General features: G+C 45.2%; 1 protein-coding gene across 1 annotated transcript; it reads right to left on the bottom strand.

Annotated features, from left to right (window-relative positions):
- Positions 1–6,464: 6,464 nt before the first annotated feature.
- Positions 6,465–15,161, bottom strand: LOC309588347 (glutathione S-transferase-like; the record flags this gene model as incomplete). The annotated part of the gene is made up of 6 exons (XM_082307513.1): positions 6,465–6,587; positions 9,021–9,152; positions 10,201–10,342; positions 10,689–10,821; positions 14,310–14,361; positions 15,075–15,161. The coding sequence occupies 6 exons, from the start codon at positions 15,159–15,161 to the stop codon at positions 6,465–6,467; spliced, it is 669 nt and encodes a 222-aa protein (XP_082163639.1).
- Positions 15,162–15,396: the final 235 nt, after the last annotated feature.

Raw genomic sequence — 15,396 nt, 5'->3', positions numbered from 1 at the left:
ACATAAGTCACATCGACTAATTCAGCTTGAATCCTTCATAAGCTTCCTTCCCGTCCTTAGTGGTGGGAGATATTCCTTCAGGATGTTTTTTCTGCTGAATTTCATTCCTGGACATAGAACCTTTTTTTCTTTTTCTGTCAAAAATGTTTCCCTGAATTTGACCTGGTGAAAATGCACTCCAAAGACTGCTGTAGGAGACAGTGAATGAAGAGCAGCATCAGAAGACAAACTGCCCTCTGCACTCCTGACCGCTTTCTTCTGATAACTCTGTTGACTTCAAAGAGTCAATACAGCATAAACTCCTGTGCACCATCCCGCCTGTCTAACCTAGCTGGTTAGTACTGTTGTAGACATCACCTGCAGGCAAGGTCAATGCGCTACATAAAAATCTGCTGAATCACCCTGAATATAACTGTGAGCTCGGATGTTCTTCTCATATTACACAGGGAAGTTGTATGAATTGTAGTCTGTCAAACAAAAAAATGAGTTGTCACAGTACAGGGGGCTCTCTCCTTCAGGTCCTTCCTGTAGATGTGCTTTGCTGCTATGTAGCTGAAAATGATCCTCATCCCGTCAGTCTCTACCGCTGGTGCCTGTTAGGCCAATGTCTTCCATGCTTGGCAATAAAATAAGTGTAATTATTTATTTAGAGCTAGAACCACAGAAGGACAAGGCATCAAAATGGTCACCACTGCAACGTCTTGTCTTTAAGGAGGTGCCTAGTCCCAAGTGGAACACTGTACCCTATAGGGCACGTGAGGAGAGGCAGCCTTCACAGAAGGGGACTCCTCACTGATAGCACATCCTATAGCCCCTGCCTTCTGGTTCGGGCTCTTTTCTTTCTTATTTCCCTCTGTCCCCTCCCCTTGGGAAGTTCTTCTCTCCAGCCTCTGAAAGCCTGCAGCTGGGCTCAGTCACCTACGCAGAGGTGTCCACGCCACTGTGCATGTTTCAGGGCGTCCACTGGCCTCCAGCTGCTGCTCCAGAGCACCCGGCTCTGCGGCGTGTGCCACGGCACAACGGGCAGCTCTGCGGCATGTGCCACGGCACGACGGGCGGCTCTGCGGCGTGTGCCACGGCACGACGGGCGGCTCTGCGGCGTGTGCCATGGCACGACGGGCAGCTCTGCGGCATGTGCCACAGCACGACGGGCAGCTCTGCGGCATGTGCCACGGCACGACGGGCGGCTCTGCGGCATGTGCCATGGCACGACGGGCAGCTCTGCGGCATGTGCCACGGCACGACGGGCGGCTCTGCGGCGTGTGCCATGGCACGACGGGCAGCTCTGCAGCATGTGCCACAGCACGACGGGCAGCTCTGCGGCATGTGCCACGGCACGACGGGCGGCTCTGCGGCATGTGCCATGGCACGACGGGCAGCTCTGCGGCATGTGCCACGGCACGACGGGCGGCTCTGCGGCATGTGCCATGGCACGACGGGCAGCTCTGCGGCATGTGCCACAGCACGACGGGCAGCTCTGCGGCATGTGCCACGGCACGACGGGCGGCTCTGCGGCGTGTGCCACGGCATGATGGGCAGCCGTGCAGGGGTGTCACGGCAAGCTCCCGGCATCTGTGCTAAGTGCAGCGGAAGCCCACTCTTGGTATTGCTGTAGAAGCACAAGCTGCCCACATTTTGTTTCCTGTTAACATCCACTCTGAAGTAATTTGTTCATGTTTTATAACGAAACAGAATTCTGCATGAGAATGTTTTATTTGCTTGCTTGAGAAGTGACTGCTTTCCCCTCTAGGCTTCTGGGACTGCTGACGTTTGCTGTTAGCACAGGTTTTTTTACACGTAAAAGATCAAACCACACTACTGGAAACAGTGTTTCTGACATTGTTGGACAGACAGACGTGACCCAGAATCTAGGATAATGTGGGAGACTGAAGCTTTCCCTGCATAGACATGTGCACCGAGGTGCATCTGGTAGTGTTTCACAAATCCGAACTCACTCTTTGGTAGCTTGGCTGGATTAATCATTTGTAGGCCTGGCCATGATAAACTCTAGGAGATATCCCAGGTCTAGTGACTACTCCTACAAGGACATCCACTGTGTCAGAGGACTGCGAGGTAAGAAAACATGAGTTCAAGATGAAAGTTAATCACAGTGTAGACAACTTGGGAAAACTCATCTCACCTAACTTTGTAGATGCCTACCTCTAGTCTAGCTGTCTAGTCTCCTTTAAATAGGTGTAAATTCAAGTAGGAGGAATCCCGCACCATGCACTTGAGCTGCAGCTGCTATCCAAGCCAAAGCCTGCAGTATGCTCCCGAAAGGTAGAGGGATGCTGTCTTAACTGAGGCAGTCAAAAGCTTAGATGAAGCTAGTCCCTTCAACCTTCCCTCACAGGTAGGGGAGAGGAGTAGTAGTCTTCAGGGGGTGATTTATCCCAATACGGACATCTCTCACCCTATCAGAGGTGTCCATCAAGATTTCAGGCAAGTCCTCTTCAACACAGTTACTAGCCTAAATAAAAGTGAAAAACACAATACAGTCTGTCTCCTAACTTAACAGGACTGTTGGAAATGTCACTTCACTGAGCTTGTATTTTGGGAAATGCTACAGAAGCGTCATTTGTATCTTGCACGGCTGAAAGCATCTGATCCCTTAAGTACTTCTAGGCTCAGACTGATCATCCAGGAGTTAAAACTAGGGGAAATCTCAAAGATACTCTAACAACTTAGAAATGAATAATCACCCCAGCTGCTACCGTTGCCCACCAGCTTGTTTCCATTTAGCCTCTTCCTTTAAAACAATAAGGTATAAATATATATTTTTTAAATTTGTTTTTTTCAGATTTGTTTTTTTTTCAGACATGATGCTGATTTCTTGAGAAAACACTGGGAAATGTTTTGTGTCATCAGGCTTTGTGAACTTTCCTGTCTATATAAAACATATCAGAATTATGTTGATTTGGGTTGGAGCTGTGTTCAAAATTATGAGCCAATATTTAAAATGTGCTGGCAAGGGAAAGAGGTGCACACACAAACTGTTGTGCCTTATTGTATTAGCAGGGGGAATAGGGGGTGTGGAGAAGGGAGCCTCATCTGGGGCTAATGAGACCTGCTGGGATGTGCCCGGCCCTGCCGTGCTGCAGAACGGCAGCGCAGCTCTGGGGTCTCATATTATTTAAAACAAATGTCCCATTTGTTGTTGTTTTTCCGAACTGGCGCTGCCTGTGTTCAGCGCACTTGAAAAGTGCAGCTCACACATCATGTCCCCCGAAACGTTTCTCCACACTGAATTACGCCCTCCAAACCCAGCAGGGTAAGTGTGCAATGTAACCCTCTTATAAACCCAGGAATATGTTTACAAAAGATAGCCTTGCAGAGGGAAGACAGAAATTAAAAGAAACAAAATGTCCTTTTCTCCAGTGATCCTCATGCTGACTCAACCACTTCCCTGGGCAGCCTGTTCCAATGCTTGACCACCCTCTCAGTGAAGAAGTTTTTCTTAATATCCAACCTAAACCTGCCCCTGGCGCAGCTTGAGGCCATTTCCTCTCATCCTGTCGCTTGTTACTTGGGAGAAGAGACCAACCCCCACCTCGCTACAACCTCCTTTCGGGTAGTTGTAGAGAGCGATAAGGTCTGCCCTCAGCCTCCTCTTCTCCAGCCTAAACAACCCCAGCTCCCTCAGCTGCTCCTCATAAGACTTGTGCTCTAGACCCTTCACCAGCTTCATTGCCCTTCTTTGGACACGCTCCAGCACCTCAATGTCCTTCTTGGAGTGAGGGGCCCAAAACTGAACCCAGGACTCGAGGTGCAGCCTCACCAGTGCCGAGTCCAGGGGCACTATCACCTCCCTGGTCCTGCTGGCCACACTGTTCTTGCTACAGGCCAGGATGCAGATGTTACCTGCAGAGCATGTTCAGTTAGAAACCCCACTTCATCTAGTTGCACCCTAACAGAAATAAATGATTAATTGTCCTTTTGCAGTCTGCTGCATGGAAGAGGCGTGGGGGGATGCTGGAGAGTGAGCAGTCTCAAAAGGAACTTCATTCTTATGTTTTCTCCCTACCAGGTTCATTTTCCAATATTTTTTTCTAATTTCCTTTTTTCTACACTTTTCTCATTTCCTTTTTTCTACACTTTTCTCATGGCAATATTAGGCATCAGATTTGGTTACTGACATCTGCTGGAACAGTTTCCTTCTATGCAGATGCTGCTCTGCCGCATCAGGCCCCTTCACGAGACAGATTTTGTCTGCTGTAAATGTATATAAGCCCTAATACTTTTGTTTTAAAAATAACAGAGGCTGAACCTCTGTCGCTCTGTATTCTGTCCTACAGCTGTAGAAATAAACTACCTCTGCCTTACCTGAGCCTGCAAAACAGATTGCGTGTTTATTCCATGGCGCTTCGTTCTCAGGAGATAATATAATTTGTAACCTGCACATGAAATGCTGGTAAGATCATACACAAGGTTTGAAATAATTGATTTATATAGAAAAATAATCAGCTTTGCAAGGAAAACTTTGCAGAGAGATCTTTAAAAATCCAATTCACCCACAGTCCTTAATTTAAAGATGGTATATTAACTACATTTTGACCTGTTACAGGTGTGTAAGCAAGTGAGGTACCAACCAGCTCACAGTAATTCCACTTCCATGTTCAAAAGCCCATCCTCTTGCTCAGCATGGAGAGGCAGCACCCACACGGATTGCATGGAGACGTACATCGCTGCGCTAGCAGCTGCTGGGGAGGTAGCGTCCCTGCATGGGCAGGCATGCAGTGGCTTTCTTTTTGGGACAGCAGAGAGGTGGCTGGTGACACGAGGTGGCAGGGTGCACCACAGCACTGCAGCCACACGGGCAGTTCACCTGTGGCATTGCCAACTGTTAATAAATCCAGGTACTTTTCCTGTAAAATCCAGCTTTCTGACAGACCTGGGAGTCTTTTGGGTGGCATATTCTTCATTGCTCACATTGGACCAAAGTCACTTTCCAAGAAACCTTAAATAGTTTTTTAGTATAGAGATAAGGAGCACGACTCACTAAATGATTAGTGAACTCACCTGCACAAGGAGAGATTGATAATAAGGGAAATTTAGGCAACTTTATTGCACCTTTAAGGCACCTGAGATGTCCTAGCCATGCAACCTGTGCTGCTCTGTGACCCCACTCCTCCCTTCCCCATTGCCACTCTGTGAATCACCTCCACCATTGCAGACAGGCCTCGCTGGGAGGAGCTGTGACCACCTCGGTGTCACTGGTCCCACCACATTGCCACGAGGGCGATGCCGAAGCCGCAGCACGCCTAGGCTGCCCGCACTTCACCCTGTGCAAAGTGGCAGCTGAGGCTCAGGTTTTGCCCTCTGGAGTTCTCCGAAGATCACATTAAAGACGAGGCAGTGCGGGGGCACGGGTGCTGGAAGACACCGTCTGTGTAACTGAACTGACGGGGCTCGCTCCGGGGCTATTGGCCCATGCCTGCTGCTCTCGCCCAGACAGCTCCCAGCCGCTGTCAGTCCACACCAGGGCCCAGCCACAACAGGCTGTTTGGATGTGGTTACACAGCTTTGGGTAATAAGAGAGTGTAATAGTGTGTACATGGCCTCAGAGACAGGGAATGGAGCCTGGCGCTTCTTGTTTCACTAGGACAAAGATGTAGCTAGCCGTTGGTGTCCAGAACTGGGTCTAGGAAGCAGCTGAGAGTCCCCCAAAATGGCAGACAAATGCACAGAAACAAGCATGAACAAATATTGAACCTGAGGGATGGTCTGTTTGAGAGTGTGGCCTGCCCACCCCATCCTCTGAAGAGATTCATCATGTGAAGAGGCGCGCAGACTCTGGTGCGCTGGGAACGAGGAAGTAGGTTTGCCTGGAAGAATCACATTCAAAAGGTGGAGGAGGAAACTAATGGAACATTATAAGAGCTGGTTCCTAGGCAAGGTCGGGGGAGTATGACAGCCCAAAGAGGTTCGGCTTTGGTAACAACAGGTGAAACTAATATTAATTTAGAAGTTTCACTCATACAATACTGTAAAAATAATGCAATATAAGTACTTAACAAAATTGCTCTTGAAACAAGTCTACTTCTTTAAAGGATAAGTGATTCAATGAGTCTTCTTCTCTTTCTTCTCTTCCACAGCTCTTATTCTGAAGCCTATTTTCATCCAGAAAATATCTTCTTCAACAAGTTACATTCTGACAATACTAACACTGCATCAGTCTTTTTCCAAATGAATAAATTCCCTACCTTACATATAGTTCTTTGCTTCCGTACTCCTTTGGTTTCATGTTTTGCCAGGTATTTTTTATCAATAAAGACAAATCTGCTGTCACATTGCCAGAGTAATCAGAATGCTTTATTTCAGTTTTGGGGTTTTTTTTTACCATTGGTTTTAACTACAACAATACTAATTTACTGAGCTTCCTACTTTCTTTGGTTTAGGATTTGGGTTTTTGCTTTTGTTGGTTTTTTTCAGTATTTTGGGTCTCACTGAAGATAGCAAGGCATTCATTTCTTAAAAATCTTCAACACAGTTTCTACATAACGTTCATCTGGTGGGGGTTTCCTTGGGCTTCCAGGCTGCAGGAACTTCTTAATTGTAGGCATATTGCTCATTCTTATTTTAAAAGCCTAAAAAATAAAAACAACAGAGTAAGAGAGAAATTCCAGCTAGTCCAGTAGCAAACAGTGCTCCTTGCACAGAACAACTGCTTCCCCCTGCTGCTAGAAGGGATCCTAACATTCATTCAGCTCTTGTGCCATCTACACAGTCTCCTTCTGCCCAACAGGAGAAGGATCCAGCTGCTGCAAAAAGCCTGTTCTTACCGATGAAGGCAGGACTAGAGCAGACGATATCTAAATCTCTGCTGCCTGAAAGAAACTGAAGGCAAAAAATCAATATCCGGGAGCACCGGGCGATAGTTTTGAAGGTACGAATACACTAACCCAGCTCATGACCTTTTTCTTTTCATTGCTGGTTCTGATGGTGTAAACTACTGTGTGGTGTGGGCAAACCACGATGTATGTTAACATGATTTCCATTTTTACTACATTGTGTAAGTATCTGAGTTCTGTTTGCATCTAGCATGGCCACTGTTGTCCCACTGTCCCAGCATTTCTAGGATTGCGTGGGTGAAGGTGAAATAGCTGGAGGCATCCTTAGCTCAACTCAGTTGTCCAGTAGAGGCTTCTTGTACTGTGTTGTAGCCTAGGGTAGCCAAAATATTTACATAGGGCTGGCAGGTCTAACACAACTCCTCGGGGAGCCCTATTGCCTTCTGGAGCAGTGGCTGGAGGCCAAGATTAGGATTAGGGAAGAGTTGGGCATCTCGGGTAGCAAGAGATGTCTGTGTTGAGGCAACTGAGTCAAGGATCCTGAAACATCTCTTTGTACAGACAGTCAGAGAGGACTCACTGATGCAGATTGCAAGCAGGTTAGCTGAGCAATCTTAGATACACAAGAACCTCTTCTTACAATGGGGCTAAGGATGCGGAGCTTCACAGAGTGACAGCCTGTTCTTGCTGGCAGATGTATGAACATAAGCATTGCAAGAGGCTGCCCAGGGAAGTGGTTGAGTCCCCATCCCTGGAGGTATTTAAAAGGCGTGTAGATGTGGTGCTTAGGGACACGGTTTAGTGGTGGACTTGGCAGTACTAGGTGAACGGTTGGACTCGATGATCTTAAGGGTCCTTTCCAACCTAAACGATTCTATGATTCTATAATAATTTCCTCTTTCTTACAGGCAGTGGAAGGATAAGGGGGAAATACAAGAAGGAGCAAGAAAAGTAAAAACTGTGAAAAAAATAACCACCAATTTTAGAAACTTTTCCCTTCTGGCAGTGAAGGAATCCCTCCATAATTCAAGGCATGGCTTCAACAGAACCGTGCCCATGCCTAGTGGCTAAGATATCTTGTTAGAAGATGGGAGCTAGAGGCAAGAATTACCCGAGGCTGCAAAACTGCATATGGGATAAAATCTGACACACGTTACTGCCCACTTTGTGGCTGAAGTGCCTCATTCTGTCACACTAAATTCAGGCTTAAACTGTTGGGGTTGAGATTTTAAAAAATTTTTTTAAAGTAATTAAAAAAAAAAAATCAAAGACCTTTTCCTCATCAGTTCCAAGCAGAAAACCTAACTGTGATAGTCTGCTGCTGAACTGTTTCTTTTATTAATGGGAATAAAGCCAAAGTCTTTGACCACACCCCTCAAATTAACAAAGAAGCATGACCTCAAGCCTTGCACTCTTAACCCAAATTTGCATTGCCTACACTGCTTTACTAGCATGATTGCCGGCACGTGGGAGGACTACTGAACACTAACATCTGCTTTCTTCAAGTCACAGGCTACTTGGGTCCACTGTGTCTCAGCTCTTAATGACTCCTGCAGGTCATGCCCCAGGCTTGCCCATGCACCGTGCTCTATAGCATGCTGCATGCCTGGAGGCTTCTTATTTCTGGTCAAGTCTCACAGCAGAAGTGCCTCACTTCTGCTTGGTTTCAGACTTTGTACATGGCACAAAGGCAGAGAATTCATCCTCAATTGTATTGAGTTGATTATTGAGAGAAAACTGTGACTTAATGCTGAGGCTTGAGTTTCTAGTCATACTGTAGAAGGCAGAAGAAAAGTGAGGTTACCGGGATCCCAAAGTTGTAATATCAGCCAGTACAGAAAATGGCACACTGTACCTTATTCTAATGTGTCAACCTGTATCACAGACTTAATTTGTTATCTGGTATTAGATAGCATCTACTGGCAGGAAAATGAAAACAGGGCAGCTTGGATCGGTGATTCCCTTGGGATGACATTAATTTATTTCTATTGAGGAGGCATATACCACTGAAAGAGGGACAGGCATACCTGAACAGGGTTAATCAGAAGCACAGTGTCTTACAACAAACCAGCTAAATCAATTCCCTCTTGTGCTTGATGTTAAGCAAACATATGATAGTGACAGTTCCTCGAAGAGCCCACACTCCTGATTTACATGGCATGGAGAGATGATCACTTCAGGATTGCCCTCTAGCTCCTGAATACAGGCATGCTCAATAAAAAAAAATACCTGCAACTGAGGAAATCCGGACAGCACAGCAGGTATTTTCTCCTCTACTGCTAAAATGGCTTCAATTAGCTGAACATCTGCCCAGCTGAATTTGTTGCCCACGAGAAAGTCTTGGCCATGTTGTTTCAAAACCTGTAGAATGCAAGAGAATCTGGGCTGCAGATGAGAACTGGACGTATGATGCTTGGCAGCTAAGCCTCTCAGCACAGCTGCAGAGCTGAACAGCGATTATATCTAAATTTCAGGGTGGAGTTTTCAGCTGGAAGCTGTGAGCCTAAATCACTTCATTATTGTTGGGAAAAAATCTGAACTCTTGTAGTACACAGACTACAAACTTTGGTCACTCAGTAATGATGAATTATGGTAGGCACTGGGAAGAGGGACAAAACCTCATGCTTAAGTAGACTAGTAACAGTCATAGAATTAGAAATAGGGATAATGGAGGAACTAAAGAGTAACTTGGAGAATTTATAAAATTGCCATTTAGGTATTTCATTTAAAGTTATGTCCAATGTGGATGCCAGGAAGCAAACTTAGAAACACAGAATTACAATAGCTAACCAAAGAAAATCCCTGCCTTTAGGAATAAGTTATTATAGTCATAAGAACTTCTAGGATGTTCAGCCTTTATGAGTGTTTTTCATCAAAACTAGATGAATGTTACAAAAGTGAGAAATGTTGCCAGATGCCTGAGTCATATGGGTTTGGTTTGTTGTTTTCAAAAGTGGGATGTGCAGAAATCTATGACTGTTGTTTTACTAAAGTAGTCCTAATCTCTCTACCTGATTTATTTGTGAGGGATTTTTGCATTCTTCCTAGTAAAATATTCCAACTGAAATTAAGTAGAGCAGAGAGATGTGCTCTAAACAAATCTAAGTGTGGAACTATCCCCTCAAGCAAAAAAGAAATCATATGTGCTTGCTTTTACTTTAGTGAAAAGTTTTGCTGTATAGCTGAGAACATATTGCTTTGTTTGCTTTGTAGGTGTTCAAACACCACAGCCCTGACAACACAAGCCAACAAACAGAGAAAATGTGCTGCTGTATTTCACCTTCTTTGAGAGAGCCAAGAAAGCTGAGGATTTGGAACTGACCTGCACTACAAACATGCTCTTATTTGAGGGAATCTTTTTGATAATTGTAAATACAAGTTTTATAGACACATCCTCACTGTCACTTACCTTTTCAAAGACTGGGAAGTACCTGTTGGTTGCCCTCTCCTTAATTGAGTCAAGATTTTTCTCCTTTGCCTCAGGTGGAGAGAAAGGAAACACCAAAATCATTTGCATCAGATCTGTTATTCCTTCCACATACATGTCAATCCTATTGGGAAGACAGTACAAAAGAGCAGAGAAGTTCTCTCATCTGTTTTCCAATTAACTAAGGCAACTTACAGGAATTTTATATCACCACCATAGTGCCAATTTTCACAGCCAAAACTAAACATAAACTAAAGCTAAATATTTTTTAAAAGGACTAAAAGACTGTTTCTGTTCAGCAGCATTTCAGAAGCAGTGGTTAAAACCTAAGCAAAGGCTAGAGTCCTTGCTTTTTGTTGTGTTAGCCTTTCTCATGCCTTTCTACTGGATTTACAGGGCTGAATCTGTTATATATAATGCAGCTATCAAACAACAGATTGCTCATTAAGTGAAAGGAATTGTTACGGTACAGGGCTCTCTCCTTCAAGTCTTTCCCATAGAGATTGTATTTCCCTGCTATGTAGCTGAGGATGGCTCTGGTCTGCACCATCTTCATCCCATCAATCTCAACCAGGGGCACTTGCTGGAACATCAGGACTCCATCTAGGGTGGAAAGTTGAGGGAGAGCTTGTTAGTTCCTCCTAGACTGCTAGCTTTACAGGAGAGCGAGAGACTGACCACATTTCTTTTGCAGTGTAGATCATTGATGTCTTGCCCTAACTGTAAAACTCCATGCAGTAAACTAACATTGTGGGAAGGACCAAATATTGACTAGTCTGTTTCAGACTTTTGTAGCTAGGTTATCACAGTGCAGCGGGGCCCCTTGCTCTACAGCATGGCCAGAGCTTCACTGGCGGATGGGAGCTGGCACCGCCTGCCTTTCTGCGCTTCTCGACCCTGCTTCATGCTGGCAGGAAAAGCCTGAACCAGCACTTTCAACCCACGGGATCAGAGAAGAATAAAGGTCTGTGTTAAATCTGAACTCCAAAAAAATGCAATGTATATGTCCCCTCACAGGGACATATACATATGAGAAGAAATTATGAAAGGGGTAGTACTGCAGCAAGACTGAGCTGCTGGGATAAAGGAAGTTGTCAGGCCAATTTAAACATCGTGAAGCTACAGAGTTAGAGGCAGGGACTGTGAGAGCAGTTGCTGTTTAAGTTTTACACAGTCCAGGGACAAGAGTTTGATTGTCCCCATAGATTTTCATTACAGGGCTATCCTCGGTGTCATTCCACAATTTAAGCCTATTTAGATACACCACCACAATCCCTCCCTGCCTTTGTAGTCCCATTTTCTCCTGGTGCTGGTAGGAGCATTTGTCTGAGCCTTCAGTGAGGCAGCTCTGAGAGCTAAGCTGACATAGAGATTCAGCATAGCAAAGTCACTCTTTTCTAGACCAGTTTTCTGCTGGACTAATTCACTGTCTTTGGAGATACTCCCTCCTCCATTTACACATTAAGGGCATCCAGAGAACAGTCCCGCCCCCTTAAAATCACAGCAAAACTCCAAGTCTAACTAGGCAGCTGCCACTTTGCATTGCTCAAAGTTAATCATTTATTTTAATTGCTCAATTTTAATCTGTTCATTGCATCTTTCTTTCAGGTATAAGAGTTCACTTTAACAGGCATGTCTGTCTGCTTTTTTCTCCACAGAGCTATTAAAATACTTTGCTAGCCTAGAATTAATAAACATTAATAAACATTCTTCACACATTATTATTAATTTATAGTTTAAATTCAAAGAATAGTTCTCTCTGCAGCAACGAATAACCTGTGTGTTTTTCTTGTAAACATTCACAGAAATATTGTGTTTTTGTGTCTTTCCAGAACATACCTCTGCAGCTTAAGGAAAAAATATTACTTGGTATCTATCTAGCAGAAACACAGGAGAACGGGAAAACTAACAGCTCTGCAAGGATATTTTTCAGCAGAAAAATGCACAAAGTGAAAAAATAAAATCTGACTTTCTCACTCTTGACAAGAAATGTGATGCAGCAAACGTGAGTGAACTGAACGCAGTTTGTTTAGCTACAGAAGAGAGGGATTTCTCTCTTATGACCAGTAGCAGACTGCTTCCCCTCACTTTGCAGTGAGAACCACTTCACATAGCCACTGCACAGAATACATATGCAGGATTAAAAGCAGTTTGCCAATCATTTTGCAGATTGCATTGTGCTGTCTGAAGGTGGTCTGTGGAGCAGACACTAAAAAACAAACATCTAGACCTACTATTTGTCACAGACCAGCAGAGCTTCTCGAAAACCAGGTAGCAACTTGGGGAACCTGTGGCTGCACAGATTGAGCCAAGATAGTTGTCTCTCAGGCCAACGGGTAAAGGTCTGGCCAGGCTGATGCTATTTGACTCTCTTGGCCTCCAAAACAGCTGTCCGTCTGCAAGCTGCCTGTTGGGAACAGCCCCTGGCCCAGGCTTCATCCTGGACACTGCTGGGGCATTGCTTAGAAGATCATCAGCTGGCATGGGCCAAAGTCATGCTTGGACCATTCTAACAACGTGGTGGTGTCTAAACACAGGATACCCTGGCAAAAAGCATGGTGGTAGGGAAAGAAAAAAATTACAGGGAGAGGTAATGTGGAGTTATTCGTGTTCAGTCCTGCCCTGCAGGAATGGCAGCATTCCAGAGGTCCCTTTATCAGGATGACTAATTGTCTTTCTTCAACCCATTGTATAAAACCTCACCTTTTTCTTTGTATTCTCACCCTATTAAGCTCAACATATATACATAAAAGCCCTTGATCTTCTTTATAAAACTTCCCTATCCTTTTCATCACCACTTAATTCTTCTCTCTGGATATGGATAAGCTCGGATGCTGTATCCAGGATTGTACCACTCTGTCTGAATTAATTAATCCTGTGAAGCAAATTCAAATTTGGACTTTCAGTACCTGAGCTATCATATTTAGAGCTATAACTGGTGTCTTTACACCCAGGTCATCAGATTCCCAGCCAGCTGGACCTGCAACTTTAATTCTGATTGATTTTCTTGATACCACTTCTTTTTTAATATTTTGTTCATTTTAGTTTTCCGGTCAGAATTCCTTTAAACACAGCTTTCCCTTTCTGAGCAGGCAGCCAGAATGCAGCCAAGTCCTCTTCCAAGTCTCCTAGTATGTCTTGGCAAGCTCAGCCTGCTGTGAGGTTTCTCTTACATGTCTTGGGCAGCAGGCACGCTGCAGGGCAGGTGCACTCTGTAGTGCTCTTCACAGTCCCAGCTCCTTCCCCACCCTGGCAGCAAGGTCTTCCCTTTCCAGGGTGACTGCTGGGTTTCATCTGGCCAAATATCAAGGGCAGTGGCTGGTGTTTGGGAACTGGTCTCACTCCCAAGGCTGACACGAAGCCTTTGTGGCTTGCTGCTCTGACCATGTCAGACTTTCTGCAGGTCTCCCTGCTGGCTCCCCGTTTTTTAAGTGGAGGAAGCATCATGGCTCAGGCTTATCCTGCTTAGGACTGTCACTAGTGTGTTCGCACAGAGCCTAGCACAAAGGAAAACTGGCTTTCCTGGGTGTTTTGGTGCCATGCCAGCCTTTCATTTAGAAACTTATCTCACTGAGGCTCAGAACCAACACACAGGTACATCTGTACTAGTCAACTCAACAACAGCTCAGGCCAGCTGGCACAGACTGGCCACGTTCGCTCTGTTCACCTCTCTCTGCCTATAGACCATGGTGGTCACATCTAAATGACATCTTGGAAATGGCCCCAAGTCTGGGACAACTCCCAAATGATGCCTAGGAATTGCTTCAGGGAGTGCTATTTGCCCTGGACCAAAAGCGTGCCAGGAACCATGCTAACAGCTCAACAGCACAGACAATTAAGTTGCATTAAATAGGAATGTTTGCTACCCCTGTTTAATGTACTACGATAAACATAGCTGCAGAAGCTATGGCACTTAGCTTATAGGAGCTTTTTGGCACTGGAAAGAACAGGTTTCTCAAAACTAGTATTTCCATATTCTAGGTGTGCACCTAGAAGTTTGCACTGGTTTAAATAAACTGATGTTAAGCCACAAATTTAGCTAAATCGGAACAATTTTTGGAAGGACTAAGCCTCAGGTGTCAGATTCTTACCTTTGATTAACTTTTCATACTGCTCTCTTGTTTCCAAAAAATTTTCTTCAAACTGGAAAAGGAGAGGGAAGAGTGTTACACTGTTGTATTTCAACCTTTTTCTTCTGTAAGTGACTGCACATAACCATACGCAGAGTGACCCAACCAAGCAAAAGAGAATAAGCCGGATCTTCAACTGCGCCGTTTGGCCGCAGGTGTCCTGAGGATCCCCCACCCATCCTCAGGGCTGGGGAGGTGTAGAAGGGCCTGGCTGCTTCTGCCTCAGGGCACTGATTGAGAAATAACCTTAGTGCGGGTAGAAACAGAGGACAGGCGTCTACAGGAGGAAGACAGGTTGCAGCCAGTGCCAAGGGAAGCACAAGGTAAATCATCTATTTCTAACCCCACACCAGAGTGTGAAAGTCAACAACACTCTTTTGTTTATACACATTGTAACTGCGAACTCAGTGAGACTGAGTTAAGGTGGTTTTGCACAGCTGGAAAACTCAGATTTATTAAGGGCCTTTAAATAAATCCCCATTTTGATCCATTACAATTAATTACTTCAGGGGACTGATACCAGCTCTATAAAACTCCAAGCTCCACTGAGTTTGCTCCCCAAATATTAACCACCGAACAGGGTAGTTACAAACATGCAGTGCCACTGGCCAAATGAATTTAGCCACCTCCTTGCACCCATTTATCCTCCACGTGCATGTTAAATTGTTCCTTACTGAGGCCAGCTAACAACACCACTCTGGAACACTGTACCGAGTGTCAACTAACCTCCACACCGGCTGCAGCCAACAGCCATCGTACGGGCTCCATTCGCCCCCTTCCATTACAGTAGGTAAGCCTGGGCTTCCCCGACATGCTTCTGAGCTCCTGGTTCCCTGAAAAACATTAAGCAGAAAGCAGCGTCTCATAAAACTGGTGTAAGGACCATCCCTTTGGCGGGAGGAGAAGCCTTTTATCCTCACTATGCCTGTGGGACTTGCACTGCACCTGGTTTAAAACATAAAATGAGAGATGGACCAGTGACATCACGCAGCCTGTGCTAGGAATGGAAAGATGTGCACATCTGTAAAGCCTTCCCCAGTGCTACTAG

This window comes from Platalea leucorodia (genome assembly GCF_965183815.1).
Source record: "Platalea leucorodia genome assembly, chromosome: 3".
NCBI lineage: Eukaryota > Metazoa > Chordata > Aves > Pelecaniformes > Threskiornithidae > Platalea > Platalea leucorodia.
The sequence above is the reverse complement of the archived record's forward strand: the minus strand, read 5'-3'. Positions and strand labels throughout refer to the sequence as shown.